The sequence below is a fragment of the Plecotus auritus genome, assembly GCF_963455305.1.
Source record: "Plecotus auritus genome assembly, chromosome: 1".
In the NCBI taxonomy this organism is placed as follows: domain Eukaryota; kingdom Metazoa; phylum Chordata; class Mammalia; order Chiroptera; family Vespertilionidae; genus Plecotus; species Plecotus auritus.
In genome coordinates this window covers 78,318,602-78,332,727 of record NC_137770.1, presented here as the reverse complement: position 1 = coordinate 78,332,727, position 14,126 = coordinate 78,318,602, and the positions used below count along the sequence as shown (strand labels likewise).

Sequence of the window (14,126 nt, the reverse complement as noted above, 5' to 3'; positions counted from 1 at the left end):
TTAGGGCCAATCCCACAGGGATCAGGCCTAAACCGGCAGTTGGACATCCCTCTCACAATCCAGGACCACTGGCTCCTAACCACTCGCCTGCCTGCCTGCCTGATCACCCTTAAACACCTCTGCCTGCCAGCCTAATCACCCCTAACTGCCTCTACCTGCCAACCTGATCGCCCCTAACTGCCTCTGCCTGCCAACCTGATCGGCCCCTAACTGCCCTCCCCTGCCAGCATCATCGCCCCCTAACTGCTCCCCCCTGCAGGCCTGACTGCCCCCTACCTGCTCTCCCCTGCTGGTCTGATCGCCCCTAACCGCCTCTGCCTCAGCCCCTGCCACCATGGCTTTGTCCAGAAGATGTCTGGTCTAATTAGCCTATTACCCTTTTATTAGTATAGACTAGAGGCCCGGTGCACGAATTCATGCACCAGAGGGGTCCCTCGGCCTGGCCTGCGGGATCGGGCCAAAACTGGCTCTCTGACATCTGCCGAGGGGTCCCAGCTTGCAAAAGGGCACAGGCCAGGCCGAGGGACCCCACCAGTGCACGATGGGGGCCGGGGAAGGACACGGGAAGTTGGCCAGCCGAGGAGGACCACGGGAGGGCTCCAGGGTGTGTCCGGCCTGTCTTACTCGGTCCCAATGGGCTAGACCCCAGCAGCAAGCTCAGCTACTGGTTGGAACGTCTTCCCCTTGGTGGTCAGTGCACGTCATAGCGAGCAGTTGAGCGGCCTTAGCATATCATTAGCATATTATGCTTTTATTGGTTGAATACCCAGACAAACGACCGGACACTTAGAATATTAGGCTTTTATTATATAGGATTTATGTGTAGTATACAGGAAAATAGAAGGCATTATATGACAAAATAAATGTGAATACTTTTGTGACTAATATGTGGAAATGTTAACGAACTATTCCATGTCCATAATCCAGACCCTAAAATTACATGACCATAGAATTTCATAGCTGGACAAGACCTTACAGAGCATCTATGTTAGCTCTCCATTTTCTAGGTGAGAAACAGAGGACCAGAGAAAATGACTTAATAAAAATGTAGAACAAAGTAATGGCTGGTTAGAAGTGGAATCCAGGTTTTCTGTGACATAGTCTAGGTCCAGGGTCAGCAAAATGTGGCTTGCGAGCCACATGCGGCTCTTTGGCCCCTTGAGTGTGGCTCTTCCACAAAATACCACAGCCTGGGCGAGTCTATTTTGAAAAAGTGGCGTTAGAAGTTTAAGTTTAAAAAATTTGGCTCTCAAAAGAAATTTCGATCGTTGTACTGTTGATATTTGGCTCTGCTGACTAATGAGTTTGCCAACCACTGGTCTAGGTCATACAGCTGTGCAAACTAAAGAATTTAAAGGAGCAACTTTTTTTTTTTTTCTCACTTTTTGGTTCTAGATTTTTTGTTTAGATTCCTTGGAATTTTTCATATAGACAATCATGTCATATGCAAATAGAAACAGTTTTATTTATTTCTTTCCAATTGTAGTACTTTATTTCTTTTTTTTCTGGCCTTTTTTTTTTTTTTCAAATTTTTATTAAGGTATTATATGTGTACATATCTTACCATTGCCCCCCCACCCCACTCCCATACATGCCCTCACCCCTCAATGTTTTGCATCCGTTGGTTACTCTTATATGCATGCATACAAGTCCTTCAGTTGATCTCTTATTTCCCCCACCTCTCCCTAACCTTACCGCTGTAATTAGACAGTCTGTTTGATGCTTTACTGCCTCTGTAACTATCTTTTGGTTCATCAGTTTATAATGTTTTTCATTATCCCCAAATGAGTGAGATCATGTGGTATTTTTCTTTCATTGACTGGATTATTTCACTTAGCATAATGTTCTCTAATTCCATCCAGGTGCCTACAAATGGTAGTAATTCCTTCTTTTTTATGGCAGCATAGTATTCCATTGTGTAGATGTACCATAGATTTCTGATCCAGTCATCTGCTGACGGGCACTTAGACTGTTTCCAAATCTTAGCTATTGTAAATTGTGCTGCTATGAACATAGGGGTGCATATATCCTTTCTGATTGGTGTTTCTGGTTTCTTAGGATATATTCCTAGGAGTGGGATTACTGGGTCAAATGGGAGTTCCATTTTCAGTTTTTTGAGGAAACTCCATACTGTTCTCCACAGTGGCTGCACCAGTCTGCATTCCCACCAGCAGTGCACGAGGGTTCCTTTTTCTCCGCATCCTCGCCAACACTTGTCGTTTGTTGATTTGTTGATGATAGCCATTCTGATAGGTGTGAGATGGTATCGCATTGTCGTTTTGATTTGCATCTCTCGGATAATTAGTGACTTTGAGCATGTTTACATGTGTCTCTTGGCCTTCCTTCTGTCTTCTTTCGAAAAGATTCTATTTAGGTCCTTTGCCCATTTTTTTATTGGATCATTTATCTTCCTTTTATTAAGTTGTATAAGCTGCCTGGAGATGTTGGAAATTAAACCTTTATCAGTGATACCATTTGCAAATATGTTCTCCCATACAGTGGGCTTTATTGTTGTTTTGTTGATGGTTTCTTTTGCTGTGAAAAAGCTTTTTATTTTGATGTAGTCCCATTTGTTTATTTTCTCTTTGGCTTCCATTGCCCTAGGGGCAGGATCGCTGAAAAAGTTCTTTTGGCATATGTCTGAGATTTTGCTGCCTGTGGATTCCTCTAGTATTTTTATGGTTTCCTGTCTTATATTTAAGTCCTGTATCCATTTTGAGTTTATTTTTGTGTATGGTGTAAGTCGGTGATCTAGTTTCATTTTTTTGTATGTATCTGTCCAATTTTCCCAACACCATTTATTGAAGAGACTGTCTTGACTCCATTGTATGCTCATGCCACCTTTGTCAAATATTAATTGCGCATAGTGGTTTGGGTCGATATCTGGATTCTCTATTCTGTTCCATTGATCTATATGTCTGTTCTTGTGCCAGTACCAGGCTGTTTTGAGGACAGTGGCTTTGTAATACAGCTTGAAATCTGGTATTGAGATCCCTCCTACTTTATTCTTCTTTCTCAGGATTGCTGTGGCTATTCGGGGTCTTTTTTTATTCCAGATGAATTTTTGGAGAGTTCTTTCTAGGTCTGTGAAATATGCTGTTGGTAGTTTAATGGGGAGTGCATTGAATCTATAGATTGCTTTGGGTAGTATGGACATTTTGATGATGTTGATTCTACCAATCCATGAACATGGTATGTTCTTCCATCTGTTTACATCTTCCTCTATCTCTTTTTTCAGTGTCCTGTAGTTTTCTGCATATAGGTCTTTTACCTCCTTGGTTAGGTTTATTCCTAAGTATCTTAATTTTTTTGGTGCGATGGAAAATGGGATTGCTTTTTTTGTCTCTCTTTCTGTAAGTTCACTGTTGGTGTATAGAAATGCCATAGATTTCTTGGCATTAATTTTGTATCCTGCTACATTACCGAATTCATTTATTAAGTCTGTTAGTTTTTTGATGGAGTCTTTCGGGTTTTTTATGTACAATATCATGTCATCTGCAAATAAGGACAGCTTTACTTCTTCTTTTCCAATTTGGATGCCTTTTATTTCTTCTTCTTGTCTAATTGCAATGGCTAATACTTCCAGTACTATGTCAAACAGGAGTGGTGAGAGTGGGCATCCCTGTCTTGTTCCTGTTCTTAGGGGAAATGGTTTTAGTTTTTGCCCATTGAGTATGATGTTAGCTGTGGGTTTATCATATATAGCTTTTATTATGTTGAGGTATGATCTTTCTATTCCCACCTTGTTGAGAGTTTTTATCAAGAAAGGGTGTTGGATGTTATCAAATGCTTTTTCTGCATCAATTGATATGACTATGTGATTTTTATCTCTCAATTTGTTTATGTGATGTATCACATTTATTGATTTTCGGATATTGTACCATCCTTGCATTCCTGGGATAAACCCTACTTGGTCATGGTGTATGATCTTTCTGATGTACTGCTGGATCCGATTTGCTAGAATTTTGTTGAGGATTTTGGCATCTACATTCATGAGGGATATTGGCCTGTAATTCTCCTTCATTGTGTTATCTTTATCTGGTTTTGGTATTAGGGTGATACTGGCTTCATAGAAGGAGCTTGGAAGTGTTCCTTCCTCTTGAATTTTTTGGAATAGTCTGAGAGGATAGGTTTTAGTTCTTCCTTGAATGTTTGGTAAAACTCTCCTGTGAAGCCGTCTGGCCCCGGGCTTTTGTTTGCCGGAAGCTCTTTGATGACTGCTTCAATTTCTTCCATAGTTACTGGCATATTGAGCTGTTTAGATTCTTCCTGATTGAGTTTTGGAAGGTTATATTTTTCTAGGAATATGTCCATTTCCTCCAGGTTGTCCAGTTTGTTGGAATAGAGTTGTTTGTAGTATTTTTTAACAATCCTTTGTATTTCGGCGGGATCTGTTGTTATTTCACCTCTTTCATTTCTGATTTTGTTTATTTGGGTCCTCTCTCTTTGCTTCTTGGTGAGCCTGGCTAGAGGTTCATCAATCTTGTTTATCCTTTCAAAGAACCAGCTCTTGGTTTTGTTGATCTTTTGTATTGTTTCTTTGGTCTCTATGTCATTTATCTCTGCTCTGATCTTTATTATTTCCTTCCTTCTGCTTACACTGGGCTTTTCTTGTTGCTCTTTTTCTAACTCTTTGAGTTGTTGGGTTAGGTAATTTATTACCATTGTTTCTTGTTTTTTGCAGTAGGCTTGTAGAACTATGAACTTCCCTCTCAAGACTGCTTTCGCTGTGTCCCAGAGATTTTGGATTGTAGTGTTTTCATTGTCATTTGTTGCCATGATGTTTTTTATTTCTTCTTTGAAATCTCTGGTAACCCAGTCATGGTTTAATAGCATGCTGTTTAGCCTCCATGTGTTTGATTTCTTTGGGTTGTTTTTATTGTAGTTGATTTCCAGTTTTATGCCACTGTGGTCTGAGAAGATGCTTGATATGATTTCTATCTTCTTGAATTTGAAGAGACTTTGCCTATGTCCCAACATATGGTCTATCTTTGAAAATGACCCATGTACACTTGAGAAGAATGTATATTCTGTGCCTTTGGGGTGAAATGTTCTGAAGATGTCAATTAATTCCATCTGGTCTAGTGAGTCATTTAGGATTGATGTTTATTTGCTGATTTTTTGTTTAGAGGATTTGTCCAATGGTGATAGTGGGGTATTAAAGTCTCCTACTATGATTTTATTGCTGTCAATCTCTCCCTTGATATCCTCCAGGAGTTTTTTTATGTATTTGGGTGCTCTAAAGGAGCAACTTTTAAGTTAAATCCATTCAAACCAGTTCTCTGCTGCTATCTTTTGTTCTTGTTACTGACAAAGGAAAATATTTTTGCCTAATACAGAAAATGTGAGCCAACTCTGTACTCTATATTTTTATTTATTCCTTGAGAAAATTATTGGCAATGGCTTATTTAAAGTTTGAATGGATGATGCCTGGCACTCAGCTTCTGAGCCCTGGTGGATAAAGCTGCGTATTTTTAAATTAGTTGGCCCTACTGGGCATGTTGTTTAGAGCTGCCACCTTGCTATTCCAATTTCAGGCATCAATATATCCTATCACTTACTTCTTACATGCATTATGTTTTTTTCTGTCCTTCTGACAGCAGTTCTGGCATCTCAGATCATTCTACAGAGTTCCTTTGCAACAACTGATAAGGACATGTTGTTTTTAATGACCCTGTAAAATGAAACTACAATTCTTATTCTTTTTAAAAGTAGTTTCTGTTTTCTAACTATATAATCTATCTTTAAACCATCTCTGATCCAATACACACTGTTTTCAACATCTTGTTTGTTCCTTTGCAGCAAGTTAGTAAATTTTGATTGAAGCTCAAGATCAATCTAAGAAATTTTGTTTTCTGGAAATACATAAACAACAATGGCAACAGTAAGTGGTTTAATGGTTGTTAAACTTACTGCAGGCCCTAGGTTGTTGGTACCTGATTATCAAACCTCTCTATATGACCACAGGTAAACATTCCACAGTTAGAAACAAAAATTTTTATGACTTAATTATTAAGATATTAGTAATTCTAAGCACTCATTATCTACTAATTGCTGAAAGGAAACCAAATCTAAGTCATCTTGTAAGCGCAAGGAGCTTATCTGAAAGATTTGAATTTACTAATATTAAGTGACTCAAATTATAAGCATGACAATTTCTTCTTTATACTGATAGTAATATTATGCCCCAAATCAGGTACAACTGATTTACAGCATTAGTACTATTACTCACTGAATTATAGGTATGATTTTCAGTTGTAAAATATTATTTGGAGGGTCAGAATTTATAAGTAATTCTGTTGTATTTTCAGTTTAAACAAAGGTACAATCTCTGATGCAAAAATAGCACTATAATACATCTACAGAGCTGTTCTTATATTACATTCCAGTTAGGAAAGAGATTATTATTAACTAACTAGAGGCCCGGTGCACAAAATTCATGCACGGGGGAGAGGGGTGTCCCTCAGCCCAGCCTGCACCCTCTCCAATCTGGGACCCCTCGAGGGATGTCCAACTGCCCATTTAGGCCTGATCCTGGTGGGATCGGGCCTAAACGGGCAGTCAGACATCCCTCTCACAATCCAGGACTGCTGGCTCCCAACTGCTCACCTGCCTGCCTTCCTGATTGCCCCTAACTGCTTCTGCCTGCCAGCCTGATCACCCCCTAACCCAGCCGTGGGCAAACTACGGCCCGCGGGCTGGATCCGGCTGTTCTATCCGGTTCTCTTGCTCTCCCCTCCACTCCTTTACTTTGAACTTATATTAGTTCACACAAACACTCCATCCATGCTTTTGTTCCGGCCCTCCGGTCCAGTTTAAGAACCCATTGTGGCCCTCGAGTCAAAAAGTTTGCCCACCCCTGCCCTAACCACTACCCTGCCAGCCTGACTGATGCCTAACTGCTCCCCTGCAGATCTACTCACCCCTAACTGCCCTCCCCTGCAGGCCTGGTCCCCCCCAACTGCTCTCCCCTGCAGGCCTGGGTCCCTCCCAACTGCCTTTCCCTGCAGGCCTGTTCACCCCCAACTTCCCTCCTCTGCCGGCTTGGTCACCCCTAACTGCCCTCCCCTGCTGGCCTGATTGCCCACAACTTCCCTCCCTTGCAGGCCTGGTCCCTTCCAACAGCCCTCCCTTGCTGGCCATCTTGTGGTGGCCATCTTGTGTCCACATGGGGGCAGGTTCTTTGACCACATGGGGGCAGCCATCTTGTGTGTTGGAGTGATGGTCAATCTGCATATTACTCTTTTATTAGATAGGATAGAGGCCTGGTGCATGGGTGGGGGCCAGCTGGTTTGCCCTGAAGGGTGTCCTGGATCAAGGTGGGGGTTCCCTTGGGGCGTGGGGTGGCCTGGGCGAGGGGACTGTGGTGGTTTGCAGGCTGGCCACGCCCCCTGGCAACCCAAGCAGAGGCCCTGGTACTGGGGATTATTTATCTTCTACAACTGAAACTTTGTAGCCTGGAGAGGAGCCAAGCCTTCTGCTTGCTCTGTGGCGGCAGCCGTTTTTGGGGGGATTTATGTATCTTCTATAATTGAAACTTTGTAGCCTTAAGCGGAGGCCTGGGCTGGCCAGGGTGAGCAGAAAGCTTGGCTTCCTCCATCGCCAGGGGCAACCCTAGCCTCCTGCTCTTTCCAACTCCGTGGCTGCCGCCATTTCTGTTTGGGTTTATGTATCTTTTATCATTGAAACTTTGTAGCCTTGAGTGGAGGCCTAGGCTGGCAAGGGCAGGTGGAAAGCTTGGCTTCCTCCATTGCCGGGGAAACCCAAGCCTCCCTCTTGCTCTCTGTGGCCGTAGCCATCTTGGTTGGGTTTATTTGCATATTGGCTCCTGATTGGCTTGTGGGCGTGGCTTGTGGGCGTGGCTTGTGGGTGTAGCGGAGTGATGTTAATTTGCATATTATTCTTTTATTATATAGGATGACATATCATGCATAGCATATATCCACCTTTATTAAGTAAATAATATTCTATTTGCATTCACTAAACGTTTATAAAGATCTTGTAAACCCAGCATAATGTAACTGGCCCGCTTGGCATGTAAGCATATCTCTCTCACACACAGACAGACAGACAGACAGACATGCACACACACACACACACATCTATATATAGTATATGGTAATCATGATATATTGTAAACATTTCTTAAAATCCTTACCCAAGCATATGCTTATTGATTTTTTTGAGAGGGAGGGAGAGACAGACAGAAACATCGATGTGTGAAACATCCATTGGCTGCTTCTTATATGCACCCTGACTGGGGATCAAACCCACAACCTAGAAAAGTGGTATGACCAGGAATTGAACCTGCAACCTTTCAGCGTATGGGATGATGCTCCAATCAGCTGAGCCACCCAGCCAGGACAATTATCATTATATATTTAAAGTGTATACTCTACATAGTATATACTTACATGTTTCATCAATAAGTTGGGGCCACAAGGGAAATCCTTCCCATTTTGTCTTGTACCTCATACCTCAAAGAAAAGTCTCTTTCTCTCCAAACAGTGTTTGATGTCACTTGAAAACACTGTTCAGTGCCACACTGTAAATACCATGTGGATAGGGTCTGTGGCTATCTTGTTTACCACTTTGTCCTAGCTCCTTGTTCAGGAGCAGGGTCTTGTAAGCAAGCAAAAAAAATTTTGCTAAATAAATGAATGTTTCAATAACCATGCTGATGCCTTTAATATATGTGATTTTTTCACAGCAGTCAGAATATTGATGGTAATATACTTGAAAAGGGGAGGACATACACTTCATCATTTTAATTTGAAATCATTCTGCCCTAGCCAGTTTGGCTCAGTGGATAGAGTGTCGGCCTGCAGACTGAAGGGTCCTAGGTTCAATTCCAGTAAAGGGCATGTACCTCAGTTGCAAGCTCGATCCCCAGTCCTGGGAGGCAACCAACTGATGTTCTCTCTCTCTCTCTGTCTCTTCCTATCCCTTCCACTCTCATTAAAAAAAAAAAAAAAATCAATGGAAAAAATATCCTCAGGTGAGGATTAACAAAAGAATAAAATCAAATCACTGTAAGAGCAGTTTATAGAGTAAAGATTAGTAAATCCTATATGGACATCTAAATAACTTCACAAATAAGCCGAGTAAAAGAGGACAGTTACCAGAAAGTGGGACTGACTTCAGCACGGAGATAAACTTCTGGATGAGCTGTGAAAGAAATCTTCTTTCTTGATAGGCTCTAAAATCACATTCAGAACGACCAATCATTTTGAAAAGCAATTATTTCAAAAGTAAAAGATATTGAACAAGTCTTTCTTGTTACACTGTTCAAATGTTCCATCTCTCTCTGAAATTGGGACCATAAACTGAATACAAAGCTTATTCTCTGTATGTAAAGACAGCATTACATGAAGAGCCTCATCCCTGCCCTAATAAGCAACTAAAAAAGCACATCTTTCTTCTTCAGGTAAAAGCTTTCACTTGTGACTCAAAGATCAGGACAAGAAAGGAGTTTCCAAAATTTCATTTATAGTCTGCCCTTAACATAAAAAATCTATTTAGGTATGTAGTTAAAATAAGATGAGCAATTTTATACTTTAATATGCTTAAAAGCATTAAATATAGTAGAGTATTACAATGCTAAAAATTAAATGTAAGTTTAAAAAACAATTTCTACTTCTTACTAATTTAAATAGCTAGTAGGAGAATTAGAGGGTTCCACGCCCAAATGGCTGAAAGAATTCAGAGGAATAGGGCAGAAAGATAAGTTTGGGAGGAAGAAACAATTAGTGTTATTTGCTTAAGACAAATTGGAGTTCATGGCAATGCATCCAAACAGAAGTATACAGCAAAGAGTTATACAAAGATAGAAAAGTGTGGAAGTCAGGGCCAGAGATTTAAGGGTAAATCATATTGAGGTAATAGAAAGAAAGGGTTTAAAAGAAAAGTATAGAAATGATGCAAAGACATCATGTAATTAGTCCAAAAGGAATGAAAAAAAGCAATTAAAGGTGGAGAAAGAAAAAGGATTACTGCTAGGACAGTCACATAGTCAACAAGGCAAGAGCACAATTAGATCAGTTAGCCTCAAAGGGATAGAGAAATAAACTTCTTAGAGTATGCAGATCCTTTCTCTGCAACCTAATAATAGAACTCTCATTGATGAATACTTACTACTAGACTTTTATCCAATGGATAATAATTACTATTAAAATAACCCAGTGGTCGGCAAACCGCGGCTTGCAAGCCGCATGTGGCTCATGAGCTGCAGGTTGCCGCTCTGTTGACTGAGTTTGCCGACCAATGGACTAGACTAAATGTTACCATGTAGTTGGAAGCTGTGAGGATTAGGCAATTGTGGCATATTGTGTGCAAAGAGGTAAAGGGTAGTATATGACAGTGGTCGGCAAACTCAGTCAACAGAGCGGCAAACCGTGGCTCACGAGCCGCAGTTTGCCGACCACTGAAATAACCCATAACCCTCACCTGCTTCTTTAATCCTTATACTTGATTTGTTTTTCTCCTTAGCATGTATCACTATCTAATATACTATGTAATTCATCTGTTTATGGCTGTCTTCCCCAACTAGACTGTAAGCTCCACAAGGGCAGGAATTATTTTCCATTATGTTCTCTTCTGTATCACCTATGCCAATGCTAAGATGCGGGAGTAAGAAAAAGAAAGAAAACTTGGATTGACAGCCTGAAGCTTGTGGAGAAAACTGCAAACCATCCATGACAGACAGACTATGGACAAGAGGCAGGGAGAAGACCACTGGTGTACAGTAAACCCTCGATTTTGCAGACCTCAATTTAATGAACTTCGAATTTAACAGACATTTCCAGACTGTATGTCATATATGAAATTTAACACCCTGTTAATCTGAAATTGCTTTTAACCAAGATTTGCTTATAATTAAATTAACAGGTTATTTTTTTTGTTATTCAGTTCTTTTTAACAAATTTTAATGAGTAGGCCATATGTTGGAAAAAACAGTAGAGTAATTTTGCCAACATAAATAAATATTACATATTTACAACTATGGTCTACATATTTAAATCCAAGAGTCACCACTTGTAAACAATGTTCACCAAATGATTAGCACATGATCACACTGCATTGTGCTTGGTAATTGGTTCTGTTGTTGAGTGCATGACTTTCTGCAGCAGTTGTAATGTGTCCAGCACATTCCCACTTGCACAAAGCCACGCCCTACCTTGTGCATTTGTTTACTCGCAGTGACAGATGAATGCACACATTTACTAGACCTATTCAGTATAAATATAAAATTACAGTAATACATATAGAAAACTTTTCTGTGAAATTAAGCTTTTTATACATACTTAATTTTAATTACACAAATGTGTCTAAATAAGTAAAAACAGGTAAACTAATTTGTCAATTTTTTCAAATATGTATTTGGAAAACCTAAATTATTATATAATGGACTTTCAGCTTTAATAGACACCCCCTCACCCAATTTAGTCCGTTATATCAAGGTTTACTGTGCTTATCCCTCAGGCAGAAAGAAGGAAAATGTGGTAAATACACTTCTTAATCATTTATCTGGTTCACTAATATGTAAGGAAATAACAAACCAGTCAACATCATCTAAGACCCACAACCCAGCATGGTAAACCAACAAGAATTAAGCTTTGGAAACATACTGTTCTCTTGCTTCTGGATCCATCTTTTCATCATTCTTTTTAATCAAGTTCCAGAATTTTCTTAGCTTAGGTGTCTTTTTTAATTCTAATTCCAAGCGTGCCTGAAAGAATTATGAGATATTAAATCACCAGTAACCTCAAAGTTTACAAGAATAAAAATTAGATCAACTATTAGTTTTCTAATGTATGAATATAACAGAGAGCAATGGGATAAAACCTGAAAGCAATGACAAAACCTGAAAACTAAGAAACGAATAACTGTATTTTTAAAAACTGTTCAATTCTAACACTTGCTAATAGAAAAAACTAAGACAAAAGAAAATGCCTTTTCTAGTCAAGATTTTAAGCTCAATAATCATTTAAATTCCCTTATTTCTAAAATTAATTTCAGTTAGAAAAACAGGAGCATTAACATTTACAAGCAAGATGGTTCAAACAGTTTGAAAAATGAGGCTGCAGCAATAAACATAAAACAGATATTATAAGTAAACAAGGTAATGTCCACATCACCATATTTTTTCTTATGGCACTTAGCAGTTTTTCACTTACTATTAATTATTTATATGTGTCTGTTTTCATCCCCATTAACTGGTACCTAAAATGAGCTTGTATATCTGAGTGTCTGCAAAAACACCGTGCAGGAAATGGAATCCTGAATAAAGTATTACAATGAAATTTGAGTTTTAACTTTACTCCCTAAGGTCTGTTAAGTTGACTTTGATATCAGTATATATTTCTAATAAGGATCTGATAAAACAAAAGAAGTCATTGATATTAAACATGATCTAGACCTTCTCCTATAGCTGTATGTATATATTCCAATCAAGGAAAATAAAAATTCAATTCTGTATTGAGTCTCATCCAAAGACATACATAAGAATAACCATAGCCTGGCTGGTGTGGCTCAGTAGTTGAGCCAGGAGGTCATGGTTTGATTCCCGGGCAGGGCACATGCCCAGGTTTTGGGTTCGATCCCGTGTGGGACGTGCAGGAGGCAGCTGATTGATGTCTCTCTCAACATTGACATTTCTATCTCTCTCTCCCTCTCCCTTCCTCTCTGAAGTCAATAAAAATAATAAAAAAGAAAAAGAATAACTGTATTTTGCTAAATTAAGGCCCTTCTATATGAGCTCAATAGATATTATCTTATTTCACCTTATAATACTAAAATTAAGTAAAATATATATTGGTTTACACATAAGAACTTTAAAACTGAAAAACTAAATCTATGATAAAATTAATGTTTGGTAAATTAGATACTTTTTTTTAAGCAGGAAAAGGGATTTTTAGCTACCATTTTATATTCATATTAAAGCTACATAGTCTAAAACCACATGTTGCACTTATAACATATATACAAATAAATTTCCGAATTTAGATACTTACAGGCTGTAAGCCCATCCACATTGGGAGGGAGATAAGCTGCTGTACTTGACTTCGTATCAAGTCTACTTCCTATTTAAAACATGAATTAAACAAGTTTATAAACACATGAGCATTTTAACCTAAGTCTTTACATATGCAGCATACCGTCTTTTTAAATTCTGGGGGGCGGGGGGGGGGGGGGTAAGAATGCAACTAATACTTTTAGATTAATGACACTGTAATATTAAGAAGTTTAATATTTTGTTTTAAAAGATACAGTCAATCCTCATTATTTGCACATTCTGTATTTGTGAATTCACCTACTTGCAAAAAATGTATTTGTAACCCCAAATTCAATACTCCTGACGCTTTCACAGTCGTTCATAAACAGCACAGAGCAGTGAAGATGTGAGTTATTCAACATCCATGTTTCCAGCTCTGCCTTCTCGTTTCAGCTCTTCTATAAACAAGTGTCCTTTTCCTGGTCTATTTAGTGCTACTTCTTCACATTTTTGTGCCTTTTTAGTGTGGTTTTGCTATTTAAAATGGCCCCCAACCACATGGTTAAAGTGTTGTCTAGTGTTCCTAGGCTCAAGAAGGCTGTGACGTGCCTTACAGAGAAAATATGTGTTTTATATCAGGTTTGTTCAGCTGTTAAGTCATGAGCCATTTACAATGCATTCAACGTTAATGAGTCAACAATATATATTACATAAGGTGTGTTTAAACAGAAACACATATAAAACAAGGTTATGTAGTGACTGTTTGATGAAAATGTGACCAGAGAGGCTTGCTGAACCTAACCCTATATTTCCCCTGAGGAGCAATGGCTCAGGTTTAGCTAATTCAGTGTTCACAGCAACTTTAAAGAACATAACTACCTCAGATCATGAGAACTGACCATAAATTGAAAAAATATAGAGCATTTCAATAAGCTGGCTTTAGGTTAATTAAACATAGCACCAAACTAATACTAATTAAATCTCATTTCTGTTCAGTTTTTTATAAGGAATCACATCTATTTATATTTGCTTTGTTTGGTTTAATAAATGTTAAAGATGTAAAAGTGACATTAAAAGGGGGCATTATAAATCTATTTTTTATGCCTTTACAAGATCCATGTGAGACAGTACA

At 39.0% G+C, this 14,126-nt stretch overlaps 1 protein-coding gene across 1 annotated transcript in view; it reads right to left on the bottom strand.

Moving 5' to 3' along the window:
* AQR (aquarius intron-binding spliceosomal factor) overlaps positions 1-14,126 on the bottom strand; it is a 112,761-nt gene that overhangs the window by 71,490 nt on the left and 27,145 nt on the right. The window contains exons 7-9 of the mRNA XM_080686507.1: positions 13,014-13,082; positions 11,628-11,728; positions 9,123-9,199 (exon numbers count right to left, since the gene is read on the bottom strand). Of these exons, the coding sequence (XP_080542633.1) occupies positions 9,123-9,199; positions 11,628-11,728; positions 13,014-13,082 (247 nt within the window). The remainder of the gene's footprint in view (positions 1-9,122; positions 9,200-11,627; positions 11,729-13,013; positions 13,083-14,126) is intronic.